The sequence below is a fragment of the Nomascus leucogenys genome, chromosome 13 (genome assembly GCF_006542625.1).
Source record: "Nomascus leucogenys isolate Asia chromosome 13, Asia_NLE_v1, whole genome shotgun sequence".
NCBI lineage: Eukaryota > Metazoa > Chordata > Mammalia > Primates > Hylobatidae > Nomascus > Nomascus leucogenys.
Window position 1 is genome coordinate 28,556,345 of NC_044393.1, and position 27,163 is coordinate 28,583,507.

A 27,163-nucleotide genomic window follows, 5' to 3' on the forward strand; every position below is an offset into this window, starting at 1 on the left:
GACCTAGGCCTAGAACATGCCTATAAATGCCAACCTCAAATCTCAGTGGTCACTGATTTCTAGGGTTTCTCTTGGAAGCCTGGGTACCAAGAATAAATTCATGGCTGAGTGGAAAACGATGGAAAACAATGCCATACATCTGCCCAGGGTTTTTTTGTGTTTGTTTGTTTGAGATGGAGTTTCACTTTTGTCACTCAGCCTGGAGTGCAATGGTGCAATCTTTGCTCACTGCAACCTCCACCTCCCGGGTTCAAGTGATTCTCCTGCCTCAGCCTCCCGAGTAGCTGGGATTACAGGTGCTCACCTCCACCCCTGTGTAATTTTTGTATTTTTAGTAGAGATGGGGTTTCACCATGTCGGCCAGGCTGATTTCGAACTCTTGACCTCAGGTGATCCACCTGTCTCAGCCTCCCAAAGCACTGGGATTACAGGCGTGAGCCACCGTGCCTGGCCTACCCAGGGTTTTTTGGTTTATAGGGCTCATTCAAGATCCTCTCTCATCTAATCCTCAAAACCCTGAGCAGGCACTATCTGCCCTACTCTGCAAGGGAAAACAAGGCCCAGGAACTCCAAATGCTTCATTTGTGGTTGCCAGGTGGTAAGTGATAGAGGTGAAACTCATCCCAACTTGATCTCAGGAATAAAATAGGTCAAACTGCTTCATATGTCTTTGCCTCATGCTTTTCGAGGGATGTAGAGTTCAGGAAAGGGGAGCAGAGAAACATACCCGGGTCTGTTGAGTCTTCCACAAGTCTTGATGAAGCTTGTGGAGGGCAGATGCTACTGCCTCAGCAGAGAGAGCAGTCAGCAGGGGCCCTCTCTTAAAGAGGCTCCTAGCTCCATTCTGTTCTGAAAAAATGAGGAAAACCTTCTCACCTGGCTGCCACTATGAAAAGAAACAGCCAGACCTCCCCAGACACAGCCCTGTCCTTCCCACTGGTCCCTCTTCTCCGCAAAGAACCCCTTTCTCAGCAGTTCACTCATCACATATTTTCTCCATAAGTATGGGCCAGGCACTATGGTGGGTGCTAGATTAACGCCAGCTATCGCTTATTACGCACTTAATAAGTGCCAGGAACCGTGTAAGCGATTCACATCTGCAGCCTCATAACTCCTTGGTGAAATTATAAGGTAAGTACTTTTAACATCTTCATTTTGTAGTTGACGAAAATCAAGCTCAGAGAGGATAGGTGACTTGCCCAAGGACACATGGCTAGCGAACAGTAGAGCTGGGGCTTGAACTCAGAATTAATTCCCAAGTATGTAATCTTAACCCCGAAGCAATATAAATAGCATTCCTCTCCCTTTCCCCTGGGAGCCAGGCCTGACTTTGGCCCAAAGGACCTAGTTCTGGGGAGGCTGTCTCACCTGGCTCAAGGCCCCAGAGGGAAGGAGCAGAGTCTCCCCCACCACTCAGCTCAGGCCCGCTCTCACAAACAGACCCCAGGGCCTGCTGCAGGACAGAGTAGAGGCTGGCCAGCTGGGCCTGGGCCTGGTTCCCGGGCTGCTGCTCTGTGGCCAGTGCTTCTAGCTGGCTCTCTGTGCTGCACAGTCGCAGCTGTAGTTGGGCTGCCTTGGCTTCCTGGGCCCACAAGGAAGCTCGCAGCTGCTGCTCCGTGATATGAGACGCCTCTAGCTCCTCCAGCAGCTGTGCTTCCTGGGCCAGAAAGTCAGCCTCCTTTTCCTTCACCTCTTGCCTTAGTAATTCCATCTGACAAAGAAGAATTGTACATACTATAAGCAGGAAGTGGATACCCTCTCCTCAGGCGTTCCCAGGCCAGACCCCACTCAATCCTTGTACAAACTCTGGTCAGGGCTGAGAGGATTTCAGCTCAGCTCTCAGGCAGGTAGAGGGGCTTTGAAATGAGTGTTACCCTAGATCTAACACCTGGCTGCCTGCCGACTACTGAACACATGGGCCCAGGCTGCTATGCTAATGGGCTTCAGCCCTGGCTTCCTGGGCAGATATGCTGGCTCCCTGCTATGATCAGAACTCTGCCCTGAAACCCCGACGCTGCGCCTAGTAAGACCAGTCACAATAACATAGCTACCATGTATTGAATGCTTATTGTGTTCCTGACACTACATATTCCTATAATGGTTATAGGAATTAGGAACAAGAATTATCACCCTTGTTTTATGGATGAAGAAGCTGACATTCATACAATTAGAAAGCTTACATTCAAACTCAAGACTGTTGAACAGCCAAACCTGTGTGCCCTTAACCCCTGCCATCCACCATCTGGCTCTTACACCCCATTCCTTCCCTCCTAGTTCCATCTTTTCTCTGTATACAACATCTGGGGTTCTGATGGGGGCAGACTGAGTCCCTGGAAGTCTTGCTGCTGCCTGCCTGATCTGGAGTATTTCTGGTTGATCATTCTCCCTGCTACATCTTGCCAACCAGACCCAGCATACTTTGAAGTGGCTGTGCTGGAACCAGGCCTGCGTGGGCTCCACTCCTGTGTGCACTTTGCTCTGGGCTGTCAGGTTTCCCACAGGAGCCATGCCCATCTCTGGGTCAGGTTCCCAAGCCCCCGCCTTGTCTAGTCCTGGCTTCCCCCTCCTGTAGGGGTGTTGAGGCACCAGCCTATCTTGTAATCAGGAAAAATACATGGGTCCTCTCCACGAGAGGACTCAGAGCAATCAATCCACCGCTTCAGAATCAGGCTTCCGCCAGGGATGCAGAGCTCATAACCAGAGTGGGAAGTACCTGGGCACTGAGCTCTTTCTGTTCTCCCTGGGCCTCCTGCATGTCCTGGCGCAGGGCGCTCAGCTCTTGTTGTCGAATAGAGTCAGCTTCTTGTAAAACAAGGAGTCTCTGTTCCTTTTCCATCAGTGACAGAGTCAGGCTAAAAAGAGTAGGGGGAGAGTGCTGGGCCATTCTCTTAGGGAATGAAAAATTACCTTCTCATCTGAGTATTCTAAACACAGCATTAATAATCAAAATAGAAATAGTAATAATGATTATGATGTAACAATAAAAGCTATCATTTATTGAGCACTTACTATAATAAGTGCTCCTAGGTACTTCCTGCAGATGATGCCCCATTTCAACCTCACAGGTTTTTTTTTTTTTTTTTTTTTGAGACAGAGTCTTGCTCTGTTACCCAGGCTGGGGTGCAGTGGCATGATCTTGGCTCACTGCAGCCTCTGCCTCCCGGGTTCAAATGATTCTCGTGCCTCAGCCTCCTGAGTAGCTGCGATTGCAGGCATGCGCCACCATGCCTAGCTATCAACCTTATTCTTCTCTGGCAAATTTCACATATACCTTATATTAGTACCTCACGTTCAACATGTCCAAATCTTCCCCGCCCCTTTCCTCTACTCCCCTGCCCACTCAATCATCTCCTACTATGTTCCCTAGCTCAGTGAATGGCACTTCCATCCACACAGTGTCCCAGCGTAGGACCTTGACCACTCCAGAGTTCTCCCTTCAACCTACCTACATCCAATCTATGATTATACACAATTGATTCTAACTCCCTTAACGTCTTTTAAACCTCTTTGCTTCTCTCCTCCTCTTCCCCACTACCCTACCTTGGTTTAGCTTTAGGATCTCTCATCAGGACAACTGTACTAGCCTAACTTGTCTTCCTGCCTCTAGTTTCATCACCAAAATAATGTGTCCCTTCTCAAACTGTGTTTTTTTTGTTTTTTGCTTTTTTTGAGATGGAGTCTCGCTCTGTCACCGAGGCTGGAGTGCAGTGGTGTGATCTCAGCTCACTGCAACCTCCACCTCCTGGTTCAAGCAATTCTCCTGCCTCAGCCTTCCAAGTAGCTGGCATTACAGGCACCCACCACCACGCCCAGCTAATTTTTTTTGTATTTTTAGTAAACATGTTGGCCAGGCTGGTCTCGAATTCCTGACCTCAAGTGATCTGCCTGCCTCAGCCTCCCAAAGTGCTGGGATTACAGTCGTGGGACACCGCACCCAGCCCATCCCCTTCTCAAATTCCCGCAGCACTAAGAATACAAGCTGCTCTTCACTCTGAATGGTCTTCTTTCACTCCTGATGTCTCATATCATTACAATCCCTTCAAATACATCATAAGTTGGATTGTATCAATTTCCCTGCTTAAAATTCTCCAGAGGTTTCCTGTGAAACTCAAACTACGAACTCCTTGCTGTGGCCTACCAAATCCTGAATGCTGTGGACCTGCCCAGCTCATGCCACTCTCCTCATTCACCAGGCTCCAATTACAATCCAGTCAGGCTCCAACCACTCTTTCAGGTCCACCAAACACTGTAAACTTTTATCTGCCGCATGGCCTTTGCATATTATTTCTCTTACAGAATAGAACTCCCCCTCACCCTTTTACATGGGTAGCTCCACTTCATGCTGAGTGCTCAGTTTAAATGCAACTTCCTGAGAAAGGCCTTCCCTAACAACGGTTCTAAAGTAGGTCTCTTCTCTCTCTCACCCTGTTTCCTCCGTGTGTCATAACCTGTAATAATTTGAGTTATTATTTGATTAATGTCTTCCCCACAAAACTATAAATTCTACTGGGGCAGGGACCATACAGTCTTGTTTATCACTGTATCCCCAAGCATGGTGCCTGGTGCATAATGGGTGTTCTCGAAATATTTACTAAATAAATGAAGTTCAAGCCTTGAAGACAGGAACCATGTCCTCTCCACATGGCTACATGTACATCCCAGAGTTGCAGACATGAAAGGCAAGGTGGCCTGAGCAAACAACTGTCAATATCACAGTGACCATGGCAGTCAGATAGACAAAAGCCACCTCTATGGCCTATCTAGCCTACCTGGCTTTCTCTCTCTCCAGCTCCTTCTGAATTCGGTTATACTCCTGGGTCTCTCTCAGCTTCTCCTGAACCTCCTGCTCCACCAGCCTCTGGGAGTCATCCTGGGCCACCAGCTGAGACTTCAAGTCCTCCACCTGGAAAATTAAGGGCATGAAGACCAAGATGGCAGGGCAGGGGGCCGGTGGGAAGATGCTCCTCACCTAGGGCTTCAGGGTCCTTCGAGGTTTACCATAGTCAGTGGCCATTTCCAATGCTGTGGCGATTCCACCAATCCCTACACACTGTTCTTAACCACCCCCTTCCTCAATACAATTCGGCCTGGTCATCTGCCTCCCAGCCTCACATACGCTGCACAGAGGCAGCCACAAACAAAAATCTTGGCTGGGCTGGGTGCGGTGGCTCACACCTGTAATCTCAACACTTTGGGAGGCCAAGGCGGGCAGACTGCTTGAGACCAGGAGTTCGAGATCAGCCTGGGCAACAGAGTGAGACCCTGTCTTTATAAAAATTTAAAAATTAGCCAGTGTGATGGCATACATCTGTAGTCCCAGCTACTCAGGGGGCTGAGGTGGGAGAATTGCTTGAGCTTGGGAAGTCAAGACTGCAGTGAGCTGTGATCTGCACTTCAGCCCGGGTGACATAGTGAGACCCTGTCTCCCCCACCAAAAAGAAGGAAAAAAAGGCTGACTATAACTACTCCCAAAGGCAAAACATGTATTGTGATTGCTTTTTTAAAAATGAAAAGTCAGAACATCATTTGATATAGGATTCTGAGGAGAAGCAATCTAGTATGTAAAAATATTAGATTTATGGCAAGGACGGAAAGAACAATTGAAACTGAGACAGCCAGGGAAAACACAAGCTCTGCGGCCATTACAGAGAAAGAGATTACCAGCCCAGGGCTCTTCCAGGCACATGCTCAACTCTGAGCACCCTCTAATTTTCCACTCAGTACTGTGGCCCACCCATCTACCCTCCCAAACCAGGCAGCAGGGCCAAAGTTCTCCCTGTCCTGCAAGAGGAAGTGGGAAAGCCTGGCTGTGTTGGGGAAGGACCATGGGACTGGGTGGGGAGGAGGAGGGGACCTGCTTCTGCAGGTCCATCTTATCCTGCAGCAGGGAGCTGCTCTCTTCTTGGAGGGCAGCAAGGTCATCTCTGTGCTGCTGGGCTGCCTCCTTCAGCTCCCGCTGAGCCTCCTGGAGCTGGTTCTGTAGTGTCCCAGTGGTCTCCTGAAGAGGGATAAGAAATCATTGAGTAGAGGAAATCTGTGTCGTAGAAATACTGTTTCTTTTGGTGGGGTGGCAAAAGCTGAGGCAGAAGCCAGCAATCCACATTGTTTCCACCTCACCTTCTCACTTCCTAGTCCCTCTCCTCCCTCACAAAGTGCACTGGCTCACCCAGGTTTCTTGGTCAGAGTCCATGAATTGGTAATAGTCTCTCACCTAGACCATGGGAACAGTCTCCTAACCATATCCCTACTTCCACTTGATGCCACGATCCCCTAAAAACACACACACACTATTCTCTACTCAGGAGAGTAGAGAATACATACACATATATGTATATGCATGTGTATACGTATATATAAATAAATCATATCCCACCCCTGCTTTTTAAATACCACCCAACTGGCCAGGCACGGTGGCTCACACCTGTAATCCCAACACTTTGGGAAACCAAGGTGGGTGGATCACTTGAGGTCAGAAGTTTGAGACGAACCTGGCCAACATGGTGAAACCTCTCTCCACTAAAAATACAAAAATTAGCCAAGCATGGTGGTAGGCACCTGTAATCCCAGCTACTTGGGAGGCTGAGGCACAAGAATTGCTTGAACCTGGGAGGCGAAGGTTGCAGTGAGCTGAGATAGTGCCACCGCACTCTAGCCTGGGTGGCAGAGCGAGACTCAGTCTCAAACAAATAAATACATACATATATACCACCCAACAGTTTCCCATTGCTCTTAGAACAAAATCCAAGCTCCTACAATGGCTGACACAGGGCTTCTGGCTACCACTCCACTCACCCCTGAGTTTATCAAGCTGGAGCCACACTGACTCCTTTTTGTCCTTGAACTTCCCAAGCCCTCTTCTGTGTCCCAGGGCCCTTGCGACAGGTGTTTCCTCTGCCTAAAGTGTTCTTCACATGGCAGGCGTTTCTTTTTTTTCAAATGGCTTGAGATACAACTCATATACCATACAATTCACTCATTTAATGTATACAATGTAGTGGGTTTTAGGATATTCAGAGTTGTGCAACTATCACCGCAATCAATTTTAGAACATTTCCATCAATCCCAAAATAAACCCCGTGCCCATTCACAGTCAATCCCCATTCCCCACCATAAATCTGTTTTCTGCCTCTATAGAGTTGCCTATTCTTGGTGTTTCATATAAATGGAAGCATATCATATATAATATATGGCCTCTTGTGTTTGGCTCTTCCACTTAACCTGATGTTTTCAAGGTTCACCTATGTTGTATTGTGGAGCTGGTTTTTTTTTTTTTTTTTTTTTTGAGACGGAGTCTTGCTCTGTCCCCCAGGCTGGAGTGCAGTGGCGCGATCTCAGCTCACTGCAAGCTCTGCCTCCCGGGTTCACACCATTCTCCTGCCTCAGCCTCCCGAGTAGCTGGGACTACAGGCGCCCGCCAACACGCCCGGCTAATTTTTTGTATTTTTAGTAGAGATGGGGTTTCACCGTGTCAGCCAGGATGGTCTCGATCTCCTGACCTCGTGATCCGCCCGCCTCGGCCTCCCAAAGTGCTGGGATTACAGGCTTGAGCCACCATGCCCGGCCGGAGCTGGTTTCTTTTTAACCTTCAAGTCTCAGCTCAGATGTTACTTTCTCAGTGAGGCCTTCCCTGACCACTAAGTGCAAAGTGAACCTCCTTTGAATCACTCTCAGTTGTATCATTCTATTTCCTTTACAGAACTTATTATAAACTGTAATAATCTCATTTACTTTTTGTCTGCTCATTTGTCATCCATTTCTGCCACAGGAATGTAAGTTTGTTGAGAGCAGGGGCAATGTCTGTCATGCTGACTGCTGTGCCACACCTTTTTTTTTTTTGAGTCTCGCTCTGTCACCAAGGCTGGCGTGCAGTGGCATGACCTTGGCTCACTGCAACCTCTGCCTCCTGGGTTCAAGCTATTCTCCTGCTTCAGCCTCCCAAGCAGCTGGGATTACAGGCAAATGCCACCACACACAGCTAATTTTTGTATTTTTGTAGAGATGAGGTTTCACCATGTTGGCCAGGCTGGTCTGGAACTCCTGACCTCAACTGATCTGTCCGCCTTGGCCTCCCAACGTGCTGGGATTACAGGCGCCCGCCACCATGCCCGGCTAATTTTTGTATTTTTAGTAGAGATGGGTTTCACCATGTTGCCCAGGCTGGTCTTGAACTCCTGACCTTAGGTGATCCACCCACCTTGGCCTGCCAAAGTGCTGGGATTACAGGCGTGATCTACCCTGCCCGGCCTGTGCCATACCTTTATGTACTTGTCATGTGTCAGCACCTAGCACAGGGCCTGGCACATAAGAAGTGTCCAAGAACTCTTCATGGTCGAATGGGTAAATAAGTGCCCCTTTCTCCCCTATGCCCGAGACCACCCTCCATACCTGCTCCTTTAATTTCTGGACTTTCATGTCCTGCCTCAGTCGTTCCAGTTGTTGGCTGGCATCTGCTAGCTCCTTCTGGGTCTGCAGCAGTGTCTCCAGGAGGGATACTCTGTCCTTCTCTGTTTCCAGCTGCATCTGTGGAGGGGTAGGGGGGTAACGACTTGTGGGCTCAGGGTTACCACGCTTACCAACGAGGCCACAAGCACATCCCAGCTGCTCTAGGGCTCTTCTAGCAAATGCAAAGGGGCTGAGGGCAAAGGAAGGTCTGAGCCCATGGGTTCAGAACAAGGAAGTGCAAAGATTACCACTGGTTTGCAAGCTGACAGGATGTGGTACATGTCAGCCCTCCCTCAGGAAGTATGACATACTGCCGGAACTGTGGCTAATGGTGCGGACCACCCTGCTCACTGGCAGCAAAGTGGGTAGCTACGCTCTCTTCTGGAAGCCCCTCTGCAGCACTACTCTTGGGAGTGGAAAAGGAAGTGGTCAAAGGTAAGGAGATCACTGATTGGACATGCAGCTCCAATCCTCCTAGCTTCCCACCTGGCATAGGGCACTCTCTGCCTGGGTCCGTTCTTCTTCCCTCTGGGCCCGGATGGCCTCCATTTCTGTCTGCTGCTCCTTTAGCCTCATTTCCAGCTCCATTTTTTCCCTTTCTAAGCTCTCCAGAGCCTTTGCCAGCTCCTGCTGGTGCCAGGAGCGCTCCTTCTCCTGGCCACATGAAGGAAACACTATTAGAACCAAATGGGTGAGGAGGGGAGGCAGGAGTACTGGATTGGAAAAACAAAGTCTCTCTACTACTCACTAGCGGGGTGACCTTGGTACCTCTCTAAGCCTGTTGCTTCATCTGTAAAGCAAGGCTAATAATCCCTGCCTTATCTGTCTTACCAAATTTCACGACAACCAAATGAGATTAATTTTAAAAAACAAAATTATATAATACATGTGGAAGTACCTTCCAAACTGCAATTGTCCCTTACATATGCTACAGGTATCTGGGTTTTAAAATGTATTTCTATTTTTTATTTTTTTTTTGGAGATGGAGTCTTGCCCTGTCACCCAGGCTGGACTGCAGCGGCATGATCTCCACTCACTGCAACCTCCACCTTTCAGGTTCAAGTGATTTTCCTGTCTCAGCCTCCCTAGTAGCTGGGACTACAGGTGCCCCCCAACATGCCCCGCTAATTTTTGTATTTTTAGTAGAGATGTGGTCTCAACATGTTGGCCAGGCTGGTCACGAACTCCTGACCTCGGCCTCCCAAAGTGCTGGGATTATAGGCATGAGCCACTGTGCCTAGCCTAGGCATTTTTATTTTTAGAGATGGGGTCTCACTATGTTGCCCAGGCTGGACTCGAACTCCTGGGCTCAAGTGGTCCTCCTGCCTCAGCCTCCTGAGTAGCTAAGACCACAGGGGCATAACACCACACACAGCTCCGTATTTGTTATCTTTAAAGTAGCCACATCATGGTTGACAGTTGTAACAATGAACTGAGGCGGCCAATTCTGGCTGTCTGCTGCCTGCTCTCCTCTACTCAGAGTTGCAGAGTTAGCCCCTGAAGAATCAGGCCTGGCCCAGTGAGGATGTCTCCCTGTATTATATAAGAGCATTAGGATAGGGGTGCTGCTTGTCTTAGCGGTCCTCCAGCAACCAAAGCTTTGCCAAGCTCTCTGACTAGTTCAGGACCCTCTATTAGGTGTCCAGGATAGAGGTGAAGGGCTCTGGAGTTGGGCTGCCTGGGTGAAAATCTTTAATCTACCATTACTAGCATGATCTCAATTTCTAAACAACTCTGTGCCTCAGTTTCTTCATCTATTAAAATGGGGATAACAACAGTGTCATTCTCCTCAGGTTGTACTGAGGATGGAGATAAGTCGTGTGAATCACTTTAAATGTTCTTAGCACACAGAAAGCGGGCAATACACAACAGCCAGCATCAACATCACATTAGTATTCCCTGCACTTTTCCTTTAAAATGCTTGTAAGTTTGTCATTGCTTATTCATGTAATGGGAATGCCTCTAGTGTTTCAGCCTTCCCAGTGTCATCCTGTGCAGCTTTCCCCCTCATTCACTACACCCTGCCTATACACACTTGCCTCCTTGCAGGTCCTTGAGCACACTAAACACTTTTTTTTTTTTTTGAGACGGAGTCTCACTCTATGGCCCAGGCTGGAGTGCAGTGGCGCGATCTTGGCTCACTGCAAGCTCCGCCTCCCAGGTTCACGCCATTCTCCTGCCTTAGCCACCCAAGTAGCTGGGACTACAGGCGCCTGCCACCAGGCCTGGCTAATTTTTTGTATTTTTAGTAGAGAGACGGGGTTTCACCGTGTTAGCCAGCATGGTCTCGATCTCCTGACCTCATAATCTGCCCGCCTTGGCCTCCCAAAGTGCTGGGATTACAGGCGTGAGCCACCGCGCCTGGACCACTTTCTTTTTTTTTTTTTAAGATGAACTCTAGCTCTGTTGCCCAGGCTGGCAGGCAGTGGTGTGATCTTGGCTCACTGCAACCTCTGCCTCCCAAGTTCAAGTGATTCTCCTGCCTCAGCCTCCCAAGTAGCTGGGATTACAGGCGCCTGCCACCACTCCCAGCTATTTTTTTTGTATTTTTAGTAGAGACATGGTTTCACCACATTGGCCAGGCTGGTTTTGAACTCCTAACCTCAAGTGATCTGCCCGCCTAGGCCTCCCAAAGTGCTAGGATTACAGGTGTGAGCCACTGCACCCAGCCAATATGTTCATGCCTTAGAGCCTTTACTCATGTTTCCTTCTACCTGGAAAGCCCTTCTCCACCCTGCTCCATCATTCCTCACGCCTAAACTAACACTCCCTTGGTGAAGCCTTCCCAGACCATACAATTGACAGTGGTCTGGCTGGACGTGGTAGTTCACGCATATTATCCCAACATTTTCCGAGGCCGAGGTAGGATGATCACTTGAGCCCAAGAGTTTGAGACCAGCCTAGGCAACAAGGTGAAACCCCTTATCTACAAAAAATACAAAAATTAGTCAGGTGTGATGGTTCACTCCTGTGGTCCCAGCTACTTGGGAGGCTGAGGTAGGAGGATCACTTGAGCTCAGGAGGGCCTTGAGTGTGAGGCTGCCGTAAGCCTGATCACGCCACTGCACTCCAACCTGGGCAACAGAGCAAGACCCTGTCTCAAAAGAAATAATAATAATAAAAAGAAAAAAAAGAGGTCTTCCTTTGTTCTTCCTTATAAAACCAGGCAATGTGTAATGTCACAGTTACAGGACAGTCATGAATGACAAATCATTTCACCCTCTGGTTCAAGAAGCCAAAGACAGGGGGTATAGCTCAGTGGCAGAGTATGTGACTGCCAAAAGCCAAAGCCAACTGTAAAAATATAAAAAAGATGAATGTTAATAGCAGTTGCAAGTGTTAAAAAAACTAATCTATTTGCTGTATGTGAGTTAGAAGTGTGTTATAGCTACAAGAAGAGCTAATTCTGTGATGTGTAGGAAGTAACAGTCCAACATTGCTGGTATGACCATGAACAGAATATTCTGCCCAGTTCAAAGTGCCACCTTTACACCACTGGGACATGAGTACATTGTAACATGCCTAGAAGAAAGCAAGCATGTTGGTGGGGTATTTCAAGCAAATCTAAGGCTCATTTGTTCCTGGTAATAGGTTTTGGTTCAACATGAATTTCCTAATAATTAGATCTATCTAAAATAAATGGGCAGCCAAGTGATAGAATACAACAGCAGCTAAGCAACCATTTGGAAGGGACATTATAGAGGTGGACAAAGCAGAAATGGTTAGGAGTTTGGGCCCTGAATCCCTTTTCTACCCCTTATTAGCCACGTAACCCTGACTTCTCTTTTTATATTTTATTTATTTAGAGATGGGGATCTTGCTATGTTGCCCAGACTGGTCTCGGACTCCTGGCCTCTAGCCATCCTTCTGCCTTGGCCTCCCAAATTGTTGGGATTACAGGTGTGAGCCACCACGCCCAGTCCTGAGTGACTTCTCTATGCATTTATTCACCTTTATTGTGTGAATAAAGCATTCAGCATGGTGCTTGGCATGGGGAAGTGCTTAACAAGTGCCCAATATCATTACTCTTAAAGGGAAGACAGAGAGTAGATGGAAGAATAAAGAATACAACTGCCAAGAGTGTTTCTTTTTCTTTTTTTTCTTTGAGACAGAGTCTCACTCTGTTGCCCAGGCTGGAGTGCAGTGGCGTGATCTCGGCTCACTGCAACCTCCACCTCCCTGGTTCAAGCAATTCCCCTGCCTCAGCTTCCCAAGTAGCTGGGATTACAGGTGCATGCCACCACGCCTAGCTAATTTTTTTGTATTTTTAGTAGAGACGGGGTATCACCACGTTGGCCAGACTTGTCTCAAACTCCTGACCTCGGGCAATCCGCCCACCTCAGCCTCCCAAAGTGCTGGGATTACAGGTGTGAGCCACTACACGCAGCCTCCCAAGAGTGCTTCTAATTGCTAGGATTCCAGGAGAAGGCAGTCACTGTTAAAACGAACAGGCTGTCGAGAGTTATAAGAGGGCAGTTAATCTGCTCAATCATAGAGAAATAATAAAGTGGAACAATCAGAAGTCAGGAGGATTAGCTGATTGACAGAAAAGGAAAAGAGAGAAAAGACCCTTTCATGACCCAGATATGGCCACTATAGTCAATCCTTTTAGGGAAACCAAGGCCACATAGGTAGCTGGCTTATCATTCAGAAGTTTTATAGCATCTTTTATTTATGGAGTTTTTAGTACATGGTATACATCTGATTCCTGCTAGGGAACTGCCTTCTGGACAGTGTTCATTCAACGAATACTTTTAAGCACCGACTATAGACTAGGCACATAATTCCAAAAACAAGCAAACTTCTGGTTATCATCTTGCCAACAAGCCTGCCTCATAATAACAAATTACGAACACACATAAAGCACAAGTCAACTTCCATTTCCAGATACTTGATAAACAAGATCTCTGAACCCTCCAGCTACGAAACAGCAAAAAATGCTGGATAAAATATTAAATATGTATTTTAATGTATCACAGAACCAGCAGGAAAATAATAAAAATTCCACAGAAGCCAAAAGCAAAGCAAGACTTGTGGTGTAGGCCAGGTGTGGTAGCTCACACCTATAATCCCAGTACTTTGGTAGGCTGTGGCAGGAGGATTGCTTGAAGCTAGGAGTTCGAGACCAGCCTAGGCAACAAAGTGAGATCACATCTCTACCAAAAAAAAAAAAAAAAAAAAAATTAGCCAGACATGATGGTGCATGCCTGTAGTCCTAGCTAGTCTAGAGGCTGAGGCAGAAGGATTGCTTAAGCCCAGGAACTTGAAGCTGCAGTGAGCTAGAGTTGTACAACTGCACTCCAGCCTGGGCGATAGCAAGACCTTGTCTTGAGGTCAGGAGTTCAAGACCAGCCTGGCTGATGTGGTGAAACCCAGTCTCTACTAAAAATACAAAAATTAGCCAGGTGTGGTAGCATGCGCCTGTAATCCCAGCTACTTGGGAGGCTGAAGCACGAGAATTGCTTGAACCCAGGAGGCGGAGCTGAAATAGCACCACTGCCTGTGCAACAGAGCAAGACTGTGTCTCAAAAAAAAAAAAATAAATAAAAAAATCCACTATCTTTCACCCAATGCAAATGTAATTCAGAATTTAAAATAAAAATAAAAATAAGCCAGGTGGCTGGGTGCGGTGGATCACGCCTGTAATCCCAGCACTTTGGGAGGCCGAGGCGGGTGGATCATGAGGTCAAGAGATTGAGACCATCCTGGCCAACCAACATGGTGAAACCCCATCTCTACTAAAAATACAAAAATTAGCTGGGCATAGTGGCGCATGCTTGTTGTCCCGGCTACTCAGGAGGCTGAGGCAGGAGAATCGCTTGAACCCAGGAGGCGGAGGTTGCAGTGAGCCAAGATTGCACTGCTGCACTCCAGCCTGAGGGACAGAGTGAGACTCTGTCTCAAGACAAAAAAAAAAAAAAAAAAAAAAAAGATATAAAAAGGCAAGACAAATAACATGAGATGGCACAAATAAATCCAAATACACCTAAAATCACAATAAAACCAAATGGACTAAATTACATAATTAAAAGACAAAACACAGTTCTGAACTACACAAGAATGCATCCAAGATATTCCTCTCCCCCATTTTCATCTTGAGGCCAGTTTAATAATCCTAAATCCCAGGGTCCACTCTCAATTCTTTGTACACACCAATACAAAACAATAATAATGGCTAACACAGATAGAGAGCCCACTATATGCTACGAACTACTCTTAGTACTTTTCATATATTAACTCATTTAATAGCAGGAAGTTGGATTTTACAGCTTGGTGACCAAATTTCACTCATACGAGCAACAATAACTGGACCAAGAGGCAGCAGGTGGAGCACTCATGGAAGGGAGACCATCCCCGGCCACATCGACCACTTACCCATTTCTCCCGGAGCCGGTTCACCTCCTCCTCATGGGCTGCCTTCTGCTGCTCCAAGGCAGTCTTCCCTTCTTGCTCAGCCCGGGACAGCTGTCTGGCTGCAGCATCCCGCTCCTGCTCTGCCTGGCTCCGTTCAGTGTCCAGTTTCAGCTTCAGGCACCTCACTTCCCCTAACATGCCAGGGACAGGATCAGGCCTCTGCCCCCTCCTTTTACCTAATAAAATTCTCCCTCTCCCCGACCTCATGAGCAACTCCCATCTCAGAGGCCCTGCACCCTGCTTGAGAAGGACCTCTAATAGTCTCCCACCATCTTCCTGCCTTTCAACATCTCCATGGAATGGAGTGCACCCCATCCCAGTTGGGTTCTCACCTTGGATTACTTCCTTGGCTTGAGTGACAGTTTGAATCTGGAACTCCAGCTGCCCATTGGTGACCTCTATCACAGAATTTTGTTGCTGGGCTTCAAACAGACTGCTCTCCAGTAGCTCCTTGGCTGAGCTGTGAGGTTCAGGAATCAGAAGAGTTTCTTACCCATCAAGCCCCTTACCCTTCCTCAAGAGGAGTTGGGTTCTAAGTACTGGCTACCTGGAGAAGTTAGGGGGGCAATTATAAATTCATAATCAATTTAGGACCTACATACTTATGGCAGGGAGCTTAGCTTCACGCCTTTACCTTGCAAAGCTCTCTCTGTGCTTGGCTGAACTGAGTCTGGGCCCTACCTGAGCCCCTGCAGTTGTTCAGCGAGGTCCTGCTGGTCACGCTCCATGGCCTGCAGCCGCACCTCTAGAGCCGCTTTCTCTCGTACTAGGGCCTCCTTCTCCTGGACTGCCCTGGCAAGCACTTCTTCCTGTCGCTTTGCCTCCTGATGTAGGTGCTCCAGCTGAGTCGTGGCTGCCTCCTGCTGGTGACGTGACTGAGGGGAAGAATGTGGTGAGAGATGGAGCAGAGGCTGGATTCCCCTGGGGCCGCTACCACCAGGTTAGGGTCATTGGCTCTTCAGAGATTCTGGACCCAGCTCTGTGAGCCCAGATTGTTTACCCAATAGCACGTGGCATTTATCTATTTCCCTGATCAGCCCACAGAGCCCCCAGCCCAGGAAGAATGCTCCCCTGTGAGCAAGACCCTGTGCTAGGGACAGCAGAAGACTTGCCCCTAAGGAGGTTTTAGCCTTGAGAAGATGCACACATAATACCAGGAAGAAAGTCATCAATGTCCCGAGAAATGGACTCTGTGAAGGGAGAGTCTGTACAATTATTTGGACAATGAGAGGTTTTGTAGAGGAGAAAGATGACCTTTGAGCCAGGTCATTCATTGGCTCAGGAAAAAAATTTACTTGGCCCCTGTTATGTGGTAGGCACTATGCTAAAAGCTGGAGGAATAAAAACAAATAAGATATAGCTTTGCCTTCAAGGAGCTTTTAGTCTAATGGTAGAGACATATAAACAGATAATTATAGCATGAGGAATGTGGTAGTTAAAATAAGCATGAGGTGCTATCAGAGTATAAGGAGAAGCTTCTAATTCAAACTGGGTGGTATGAAGTAGAATCAGTGAAGAATTCTTCTTGTTTTTTTGAGCAGAGTGTCAGTCTGTCGCCCAGGTTGGAGTGCAGTGGCGCAATCTCGGCTCACTGCAACCTCCACCTCCCAGGTTCAAGAGATTCTCCTACCTCAGCCTCCTGAGTAGCTAGGATTACGGGCGTGTGCCACCATGCTGGGCTAATTTTTGTACTTTTAGTAGAGACGGGGTTTCACTATGTTGGTCAGGCTGGTCTCGAACCTCTGACCTCATGATCCGCCCACCTCGGCCTCCCAAAGTGCTGGGATTACAGGCATGAGCCACTGCGCCCAGCCTCAGTGAAGAATTGTTATAGGCATTCTTTTTTTAAATTGGAAGGTATACTGCAAACTAGTAACACTGGTCATTTCTAGGAAGTAAGACTTTTTCACTTTCCAGATAATTTCTTTTTTTTTTTTTGAGACAGAGTCTCGCTCTGTTGCCCAGGCTGGAGTGCAGTGGCGCAGTCTCGGCTCACCGCACGCTCCGCCTCCCGGGTTCACGCCATTCTCCTGCCTCAGCCTCTCCAAGTAGCTGGGACTACAGGCGCCCACCACCACGCCCGGCTAATTTTTTGTATTTTTAGCAGAGACGGGGTTTCACCGTGGTCTCGATCTCCTGACCTCGTGATCGGCCCGCCTCGGCCTCCCAAAGTGCTGGGATTATAAGTGTGAGCCACTGCACCCGGCCCACTTTCCAGATAATTTCTGTAGTGTTTTAGTTTTTTATAATAAGCATGTATTACACCTAGATGTGATGGTGTCCATTTTGCCTTCTCACCTCACTTAGTTTCTTTTGAATTTCTTCCTTCTCTTCTTGGATGTCCCTGAGATCTGCCTGCAGCTCAGCCCCAGCCTCCTCAGCTTTCTGCAGCTGAGCCTCCAGGTGAGCGTTCTTTTCCCACAGGGCTTCCCTCCTCTTCTCTGCCTCCGCCAGGTCCACCTGCAAAGCATTTCTCGCCTGCTCTGTGGCCTCCATTCTGCTGCACACAGACTGGTTCTCCTCCTCTAACTACTGGCCAAAAAGGGAAGGGAGTACAGGCATCAAAGACAAATGGTTAGTTTAGGAATCAAATGCTAAGACTGAAATCCAAGTGAGATATGAATCCATTCTCCAAAGATGAACAAAGGAGTGTTTATAAGATGGGGGGAAAATCCATTCATTTGATCTAGTGCCTATATTCCAGGTACTAGATGGCTTGGATGCTGGGGACGAAGATATGCAAGGCAAAATCCTGCTCTCAAATAATTCAGAATAATAGAATAGAGAACACTCAAGGAAACAGAGGTTGCAAGGAGGTTCCCTCGCTATAATTATAGGTTAAATTTATAACCTATAGAAAAGATTCTTTGGGACTTAGGCTCTTCAGCAGATTCTTTTCTGGTGATTGCTATTATCTCACCTAACAGGATTAACAACCTAGTCTTAGGCCGGGCATGGTGGCTCATGTCTGTAATCCCAGGAATTCAGGAGGCTGAGGCAGATGGATCACCTGAGGTCAGGAGTTCAAGACCAGCCTGGCCAACATGGTGAAACCCCATCTCTACTAAAAATACAAAAACTAGCCCAGGGCGGCCAAGTGCGGTGGCTCACGCCTGTAATCCCAGCACTTTGGGAGGCTGAGGCAGGTGGATCACTTGAGGTCAGGAGTTTGAGAACAGCCTGACCAACATCGTAAAACCCTGTCTCTACTAAAAATACAAAATTAGCCAGGCATGGTGATGCATGCCTGTAATCCCAGATACTCGGGAGGCTGAGGCAAGAGAATTGCTTGAACTCGGGATACAGAGGTTGCAGCGAGCCAAGATCATGCCACTGCACTCCAGCCTGGGCAACAAGAGCAAAACTCCATCTCAAAAAAAAAAATTAGCCAGGTGTGGTGACACATGCCTGTAATCCCAGCTACTCAGGAGGCTGAGGCAGGAGAATTGCTTGAACCCAGGAGATGAAGACTGCAGTTAGCTAAGATCGCACTACTGCACTCCAGCCTGGGCGACAGAGGGAGATCCATCTCAAAAAAACCCCAGCAAAAACCTAGTCTTCCTTCCAGAGGACATAGGCCCCTTCCCAACCTTGGTGTCTTACCCTAAAGTCCAGAGGTGGTTCTGCTGGAGGTGTGGGAGGGGAATATTTATAATGGCTAATCCCAATCCTTACATTCTTTGCTCTCCTCTGCATTGTAAATGTTCCTTTTGCTCATTTCAGACCTACATTTGGGAGCTGATCTGTCTTGCCCTCAGTTAGGGCCCAGCCCTTCCGTGGGGACCAGGAAAATCTTTGCTCACCTGGAGAAGCTGCTGGTTCAGCCCAACTTTATCTAATGCCAAAGCCTCATTTAAGGCACTGAGCTTGACAGCTGCAGCCCGAAGATCAGCTACTTCTGTCTTCAGGGTGTTTTCAGAACTCGACAGCTCTGCAATTGACTGCTCTGCCTAAAAAACAAAGAGGGTTAAAGAGTTTCATATTTCCAATTTTCCTGGAACAGTAAACAGTTCACATTCACAACACTGCTGCTTTTTGGTACAGAGATCAGTTAATACTGCATTCCCTCTCCTGCATTCTAAAAAAGTTTTCCCTTCATTCATTCATTAAGGAGTAAGACAGGAGCTCACAGTATAGAGGTACCAATGTTAGGACAGAGAAATGGCTATGACTGTAATGATGCCACAGAAAATGTAAGCACAAAGTGCTCTGGGAACTCAAAAAAACTATTAATATAGTTTGGAAGAGTCAAATATGCTTAGTAGAGGAGTTGACAATTAAGTTGTGTACTGAGAGATGAGGAACAGTTTGCACATAAAGGAGGAGGAAAGAATTAGTGTAGAGAAAGGGAAAAGTATACGCAGAGTATTAGAGTCATGAAGAACATGGAATAACTGAGAAGGCAATTACTGCTGTGGCAGGAGCAAAGGATATGAGGTGTTAGGATGGGTTTTGCAGTAGAAGGGGAGGCTAAAACACACTTTGGGGCACATGACAAAAAGCTTTGAATGTGGCACCACAGAGCTAGAAAGCCGTTGAATGGTTTTAAGAGACTGACATAACCAGGTATATACTTTAGAAAGCCCATTCTAATTCCAATATAGAGGGTATGTTGGAATAGAGAACCCAGAAGCAGATTAATGATTGAGGAAAGATGAGGGATCCTGGGTTGAAGGTGAAGAATGAGGCAGCCTGCATGGGAACACACTTTCGAAGCCGCCCACCCAGCAAGTGAGGAGAGGAGGCCACGCACCCTAGCCAGCGCTGCGGTCACTTCCGTTTGCTCTTGCCTCAGTAACTCCCCTTCCAGGCGACTTGACTCTAGTGCTTCCCGAAGAGTGATCAGTTCACTGAGTGATTCTGACTGTTTGGCTTCCAGGCCCATCAGCGTCTCCTGACTAAGATGGGAAGGAGAGGGGTCTAGAGGAACTCTTAGGGATGGGCCATAACCCCAAAGGTAACAGGAATATAATCAGCTTTGCTATGCAACAGAATGAGGGTGGTCTATAAACACTGATAAGGAAAGATTTCTAAGACATGTCAAGTGAAAAAAATCAAGGTGCAGAACAGTATATACATAATACACTACCTTTTATGCAAGAAAGCGGGGGAAGAAAGAATATATGCCCGTATTTGCATGAAGGAGCACTGGCAAGATAAACAAGAAGTCAGCTAAAATGGTTGCCTAAAGGGGGAAGGGAAATAGGATGGAGAAAGCACAAATAAGAGTGAGACTTCTTTGTGTATCTTCTTAGCTCACTGAAGCCTCAAACTCCTGGGGGCTGTGATCCTCCCATCTCACCTTGCCGTGGCTACAGGCACATGCCACCACATTCAGCTAATTTTTTGTTGTTCCTGTAGAGACAGGTCTCACTATGTTGCCCAGGCTGGTCTTAAACTCCTAACCTCAAGTGATCCTTCCACTAAGGCCTCTAAAAGGGTTGGAATTACAGGGGTGAGCCAATGTGCCTAGCCTTAAAATAGTTTTGACTTTTGAATCATATAAATGTATTATCAAGTCAGATAAATAAATTTAAAAACATATTATGATCTCTGTGGATTGTCTGCCCTGCTCCTTGGTACAGGGAGATCATTTTTAGCATAAGTCATGACCCTTATGGCAGCCCTTCAAGCTTCCACTATTCATGCCTACCAGGTACAAGGAACTGGGGCACAGGAGAGGAGGGAAATACAGCAAAGATGACGATATATCCCTGCTCCCAGTTATTAAAGACCTACCATACGCCAGGTTCTATGCTGGCGTTTTCCAAAATATTGCTCTCATCTTCCCAGCAATCCTTCAAGGTAAATATTATCATCATCATTCTACAAATAATCTGTCCATGTGACAGAGCCATAATTCAAACCAAACTTTTGCCCAGCTCAAAGTCCTTGCTTTTTCTGTGACATCATATAGGGGAATTTACAGATTAGCTGGGGCCATTGATTCTGGATTTCCCTTTCTTGACCAGCTAGCACATTTCCCACTACTTCCCTGTATAAATCTTACCCTTTAGCCAGCCCAGCCTACTCTGAACATGCCATGAAGCTTCCTGCCTCCTTTTCTTTGCTCATCTGTTCCTTGAGCTCTTCTCCCACTCTCTGCTAACCAAATAGGTAAAGGCCCAGCTCAAAGTCTACTCTCTCCTCCATAAAGCATTCCCTAGTCTTCAATAGTTAGCTGTCATTCCTGTGCTCCCAAAGGACTTAGTCTGAAACATATCTAACTCATACTTCATCCAGCCTCATGTCACAGTGAGTTGTCTGTCTTCTGGCAAGTTCCCTGAAATCAGGGCTTTTGTCTTACTCATTTCTGTATCTCCCTCAGTGTCTCATCCCATATGGGTGCTCAACTAAGACTTAACCAACCATGAACTTTCCATATTCATCTTTCTGCAAAGGAAGAAGCAGCAAGCTAATCTGAACCCACTGCATGCCAGACTTCTACATACTCTACTTTGTAAGAGAGGGGAGTAGGCGGGGAGGGTGTAGAATTGAAGGAAGACCAGGCCCCACCGAGGAGGAGACTAGTCTCACTTACAGACGCTCCCTCTCCCGGACAGCCAGGTGCAGCTCCTCCCGCTGCTCTTCCTTCTGGCCCTGGGCAGAGTCCCCCTGCAGCTGAAGCTCCACATTTGCCCTCCGCAGGCGCCACGCCTCCTGCTCTAGCACCTCCAGCTGCTGCCGCAGCTCTTCCCTGGCCTTCTGCAGCAGCTCTCGCTCCCTGGAAGAAGGGAATCAGAGATGAGCAGAGGCCATGGGACCTAAAATTCTTTCTGGAAGCAGGCATCACAGGGTCAAAAGACCCTGTTTCAACATCCCATCTTCTCTTTTGAGTGCGAAACTTTTTTATCATCACAAAGACTCCAACCCCAAAAGCTTGTTCTGGAGAAACAAGTGGAACACAGGGCAAAACAGCCCTGAGTCTCAGGGAGAATAGGATCAGCACCCCAAAAACCCAATGGGAATGGGTAAATGGCTGGATGATGACTGAGACTGAGACCAGGCTGGGAGGGTGGGATGAACAGCCTGTCTGCTCACTTGCTGAGAGAGTCCACCTCTCCCTGGAGGTCCACAGTCTGCCCTGCCAGAGTGTCCCGCTCCCCAGTGAGCTTTTGCAGCCGCTGTCTCAGGGCTTTGCCCTCTTCCTCCCACTGATCATGCTGCTGTTGCAACAAGTTCACAGCCTCTTGACAGCCTGCAAGCTGCTGCCTTAGGTCCTGTGGAGGGAGAGCAAGAGAAACCAGATGATGAACAAGGGCAAAGGAGGGATGTCAGAACCCTGAAAGTGGGGCTGGAGAAGGGGGTCGGGGGCTGGTGCAACAAAAGTAAGCTGAGAAGGGAGATGCAACTATTCAAGAAGACAGGCCATCAGAGGTCATTGGGCTTCTGCGGCTCTAGATTCTTAGAGTTTGTCATCTCCAAATGTACAGTGGCATGGGGGAGTGGTAAGTGTGCCTAGGACTCTCAGAGTTGGAGAACACCGACCCGATAATCTCCCAGGGCTCTGGTTCCCAGTCTTTGCATAGTGTTATGCAAAGATTGTACACAAAGTGAAGCATGCCATTGGCGTGGAGGACGTGCCTGCTACTCACAAGCACAATTCAGCAGACACAGGCAGATTTACTCTGGGATGTTGATAAAACACCTCATGACTGGTCAAAAAAGTGAAAGGGATAGTCCAGGCTAGGGAGGTACCTGAGGCACAAACCAGTTTAGACACACACCCCTGTGACTGAGGTGGAATGCTGAGGGTTCCTACCTGCACAGCCTGGCGTCTCCGAGTCAGCACTGAACGCACCAGAGTAACAGCCTTGTCTGGATCCTGGTAATCAAACTGGGAGAAGATACTAGAGTCCAATTCCAAAGAGTTCTCATGACCAGAGCCTTGGGCTATATTGTCCCCTTCCTCTACCATGACCTGAAACCCAATACAGCAAGGTCACCACCCTACTGACCAAAGCCTAGAGTCTATACAGGGACTTGAGTCTATACAGGGACTTAACCCTATAGCCTGGACAAACCTGATGTTTTCCTTCTCAGGTCCTCTCCCTTGGGGGAAGGAGGGGAGTATCTGAGAGCATAAAAGTCTGGTTCCTTCAAGTCTCCACCTTTGGTCACCCAAGTCTAGGACTAACAACAAGGCTAGAACACTGTCTGAGGTAACAATAAATGAGGAAATGAAAGAAGAAACGATTGAGATATTGAATACCAGAATCTAGCCTCCAGCCTGAGAACTGCAGCTAGAAACAAGAACAGCCTGTCCCATCAGGTAGTGCTAAGACATGAATGCTTAGCTATCTCTTAGGGTTCTGGTCTTCAAACACACAAAACTCATCCCCACAAGACTTTAAACACCCGAACCTCAGAGACTGGAAATCTAGGCAGGACTGAAAGGACATGGAGACCTGGGGAGTGGAGGCATAAACTGGTTACCATGAACAGGAGGCTTCCCAGTACCTGGGTTATATCCTTGATCACCTGCTGTAAAGACAACTTCTCCTCTTGCATATTCCTACTAAGAGATGCTTCATGTTCCATTAATTCTGTGTGATTTGTCTCCTGAACAGTGAACAGAATAGAGCCTCAGAGCCAAACTCTCAAAAGTGAATGTATTATTCCAGGACCCCAAACAACCAAAGTCTCATTTGTCTATTCTATCAGCCCCACTTTTTCCTTGACCATACGTCAATGCCAATGTTGTCTGAAGAGTCTGAAGACAACGTGATGTGGTGATTACAAGTTTAGATTAAGTGATTACGAGTTCCAAATTAGACTTCACAGATTAGAATTCCTGCTCTATCACTTACTAGCTTGGTAACCATAGGCAACAGTTTCTTTGAGCTTCTTTTTCTTTAAAATAGAATTAATTAACAGCAACTACTTGTTTTGAGGCTTAAATGAAAAATGCATGTAAATTATTCAACATAGTGTCTGGAACAATGCAAATGTTCAATAAATGTAAACTATTATTAGATAGGGGATGGGTGCTGTCTCTGAACAGTAAATGGATGCTTGACACCTAATGCTAAACCAGAGAATCCTCTAGCCCCAAAGCTAGACATAATCTTGAAGACTCAAGAGTTCCTCTCTTCCTTCTTATTTGTGTTAGTGAAGGCCTGAAGACACAGACTTGCAACTATGTTTTATCTGGCTTATACAAAATTTGAATCAACATTTATAAATGGAAAGATTTTACAGAAAAATATAAATTTCTGGCTTCTCCCAAAAAGTTAACAAATGGGCCACACCCAGCCCCCATTCCTACATGGAAACGATTTACTGAAGTTGAATGGTGGATGCCTCCTCTAGATGAGACATTTATTATTGAGGGTCCCACAATCCCTGTTGCTCCTCATGGTTTCCTTAATACTGAGCTCAAGTGTCCCCTGCAGTACTGAAAACTAAATACAACAGCACTGGAAAACCAGAATTCTTACAACTGAACCCATTTCATTTATTTACATTATCTGAGCCCCATGGATATTCTGAATTGGCAAATTCCTGAAAAAAACAAAAAAAGAGGGAATCAGAAAGCTACAATTCCTGTTGATCTCAGCTTGGATGAGAAGACTAGGGGTGTGCATATGAATAGGGGTTCAGGAGCTACCTAAAATCAGAGATCTGAAAACTTGTAGAGATGAAACATGGTATTAAGCCAGAGGGTTCTAACATCCAACCTTAGAGAAGCCCTCTGATAATATCCCTGGCAGATGTTAAGCCAATGACCAAAACCTTACTCCTTCACAAGACAGGCTGTTCAACTACTGAACAGGTCTAGCTGTGAGCCAGAATCTACTCCCCTATTAACTTCTAGCTATTGACATTGGTTTTGCTCTGGAAAACATTAAATATGTAAACTCTCTTTTCTTTTTTGAGACGGAGTTTCACTCTTGTTGCTCAGGCTGGAGTGCAATGGCATAATCTCGGCTCACCACAACCTCCACCTCCTAGGTTCAAGTGATTCTCCTGCCTCAGCCTCCCGAGTAGCTGGGATTACAGACATGCGCCACCACACCCGGCTAATTTTTTTGTACTTTTTTAGTAGAGACGGGGTTTCTGCATGTTGGTCAGGCTGGTCTCAAACTCCCGACCTCAGGTGATCCGCCCACCTCGGCCTCCCAAAGTGCTGGGATTACAGGCATGAGCCACTGCGCCCAGCCCTTTGAAACTCTCTTTTCCCAGTGTCAGTCCTTCAGCTATGTGAAGGCGGCTATCATGTCTTCAAGGGCCTTCAAAGGGCCTCAAGCTCTTTCTTCTCCCAGCTAAAAACTGCCATACTGCTCAGTTGTTTCCCATGTGACTAGATTTTAAATCTCTCCACACATCCGCTTCCTGGTAACTCACTAATTTGCCAATGTGTCTCCGAATGTATGTGCCAATTCTCTGGTAAGGACACACTGCGTACATATGCCATTGCAATTTCCCCAGGAATACAGTAGGGATATAGTACACAGTCAATAGTATTTATTCAATGAATAAATGAATGAGTTAATTAATTTTCAGATTCAGCCAAAATTTATTTTTTAGCTTTAGAGGATTTCATCACGGAATATGTAACTGGTATCCTGCACTATCTGTCCATAAAGGACAAGGAACCTACAAGCCCACGCCCAACTCCTTTCCAGAGCAAAGGATCATGTACCAGGATCTCCACTGTCTCTCTCAGAGCCTTTACCATCTTTTCATAATCTTCATTTTCCTTCTGAGACTGGGTCAACAGAGCAGAGAGCTCGGTCACCCTAAAGAGAAGAGCATAGCACTGTCACCAGAACAGCCCATGGATGTGGAGAGAGCTACGATGCAGCACACCCTAGCCCCAGCCCCAACCCCAACCACTCCCAACTGCAGCCTCCCCCAAATCCCTTAGGCACCCCCAGCCCCTCTGCACTCCCTGAATACCACATGATGCTATAGCCTTGAAGTGGGGAAGCAAAAAACCACTCAGACACATGCAGGGATTTACCACATCTCAAGGCTGGAACACGTGTTTGGGGGCCCGAGAGCTGAAGGAAAGCCCTGGCCCAGGCCCTTCCAGGCCTCGCTTGATCTTGAAGTCAAGCACCCTGAAGCCAATAAGAACATCAGAATTGCACATGGGATAGTCCCAAGGTCCCTCCAGCCCGAGGTTCTGACTCTGATAGGGAAAAAGGAAGGGCAATTTGGGGAAGATTATGTTCAACCTTCTTGATATTAATCTCAACGTCCAGCAAAATCACCAAACACTTAACGCTATACCTTGGAGCTTACTGCTTACTATTATGTGAGTGGCTAAATAAGTATTTCTTGAATGAATGCTATCTAAAAGTTTAAGTTTTTTTCCAATTTTTTTTTTCAAAAATTTGTTTGAGACAGGGTCTTGTTCTGTTGCCCAGGCTGGAGTACAGTGGTGTAATCATAGCTCACTCTCAAGCAATCCTCCTGCCTCAGCTTCCCAAGTAGCTAGAATTATAGGCGCATGCCATCACATGGCTGTTTTTTATTTTTACTTTTAGTAGAGACAAGGTCTCACTATGTTGCCCAGGCTGGTCTCAAACTCCTGGGCTCAGGTGATCCTCCTGGCTCAGCAAAAGTCTTAATAATTTTATTCTATACCATCTCTAAGAACCTTAACAAACTGTATGGTCATTTGTTTAAATATTGTATCACTCAACAAACATTCATTGGCCAGCCACCGTGGCTCAACCTGTAATCCTAGAACTTTAGGAGGCCAAGGTAGAAAGATTGCTTGAGCTCAGGAGTTCCAGACCTGCCTGGGAAACATAGCAAGACCCCATCTCTACAAAAAAATTAAAAAGTTAGCCAGGCATAGTGGTGCATGCCTGTAGTCCCAGCTATTTGGAGGCTGAGGCAAGAGAATTGCTTCAGCCCAGGAGGTCAAGGCTGCGGTGAGCTGTGTTTACATTACTGCACTCCAGCCTGGGCAACAGAGCTAGACTCTGTCTCAGAAAACAAAGAAACAAAATGTATTGAGTGTCTAGTATATGGCAGGTGAAGTACAAAGTACTAGAAATAAAAACTTACTAAGACATGGCCTCTGCTTTTGTACTTCTCAGTGCCTCCAAAAGCAAAAACAAAACAAAATAGCCCTGCATTTTATGTATGTACCTCCAACAGGTGAAGACACAACCCTCGTCATGGGCATATATGAACTTTGTCCTGAGATTCAATGGGGCTCTCTGCTCATTTCCCTGCCCTTCTACATCATTATTTTTTTAAAAACCTACTTCATTATAATCCAAAAATTAAAACCGCCTAACCAAAAAAAGAAGGTAGGGGAAACTAAGTCATCAGTGAGATCAATGCC

General features: G+C 47.0%; 1 protein-coding gene across 7 annotated transcripts in view; it reads right to left on the reverse strand.

Annotated features, from left to right (window-relative positions):
- Window positions 1-27,163, reverse strand: part of CEP250 (centrosomal protein 250) — a 50,891-nt gene that overhangs the window by 10,056 nt on the left and 13,672 nt on the right. For 4 of the 7 annotated variants that reach the window (XM_030825757.1, XM_030825755.1, XM_030825756.1 and 1 more), the window contains 19 exons: window positions 25,823-25,993; window positions 25,502-25,598; window positions 23,317-23,418; window positions 22,619-22,777; window positions 21,898-22,076; window positions 21,398-21,580; window positions 19,610-19,754; window positions 18,660-18,806; window positions 17,155-17,385; window positions 15,538-15,731; window positions 15,189-15,316; window positions 14,818-14,987; window positions 8,929-9,096; window positions 8,386-8,520; window positions 5,855-5,998; window positions 4,770-4,903; window positions 2,714-2,852; window positions 1,369-1,711; window positions 728-849 (listed from right to left, as the gene is read on the reverse strand). In XM_030825757.1, coding sequence (XP_030681617.1) covers window positions 728-849; window positions 1,369-1,711; window positions 2,714-2,852; window positions 4,770-4,903; window positions 5,855-5,998; window positions 8,386-8,520; window positions 8,929-9,096; window positions 14,818-14,987; window positions 15,189-15,316; window positions 15,538-15,731; window positions 17,155-17,385; window positions 18,660-18,806; window positions 19,610-19,754; window positions 21,398-21,580; window positions 21,898-22,076; window positions 22,619-22,777; window positions 23,317-23,418; window positions 25,502-25,598; window positions 25,823-25,993 — 3,091 coding nt within the window. Of the gene's footprint in view, window positions 1-727; window positions 850-1,368; window positions 1,712-2,713; window positions 2,853-4,769; window positions 4,904-5,854; window positions 5,999-8,385; window positions 8,521-8,928; window positions 9,097-14,817; window positions 14,988-15,188; window positions 15,317-15,537; window positions 15,732-17,154; window positions 17,389-18,659; window positions 18,807-19,609; window positions 19,755-21,397; window positions 21,581-21,897; window positions 22,077-22,618; window positions 22,778-23,316; window positions 23,419-25,501; window positions 25,599-25,822; window positions 25,994-27,163 lie in introns of all 7 variants that reach the window. The other 3 variants (XM_030825759.1, XM_030825761.1, XM_030825760.1) reach the window with 3 other exon arrangements.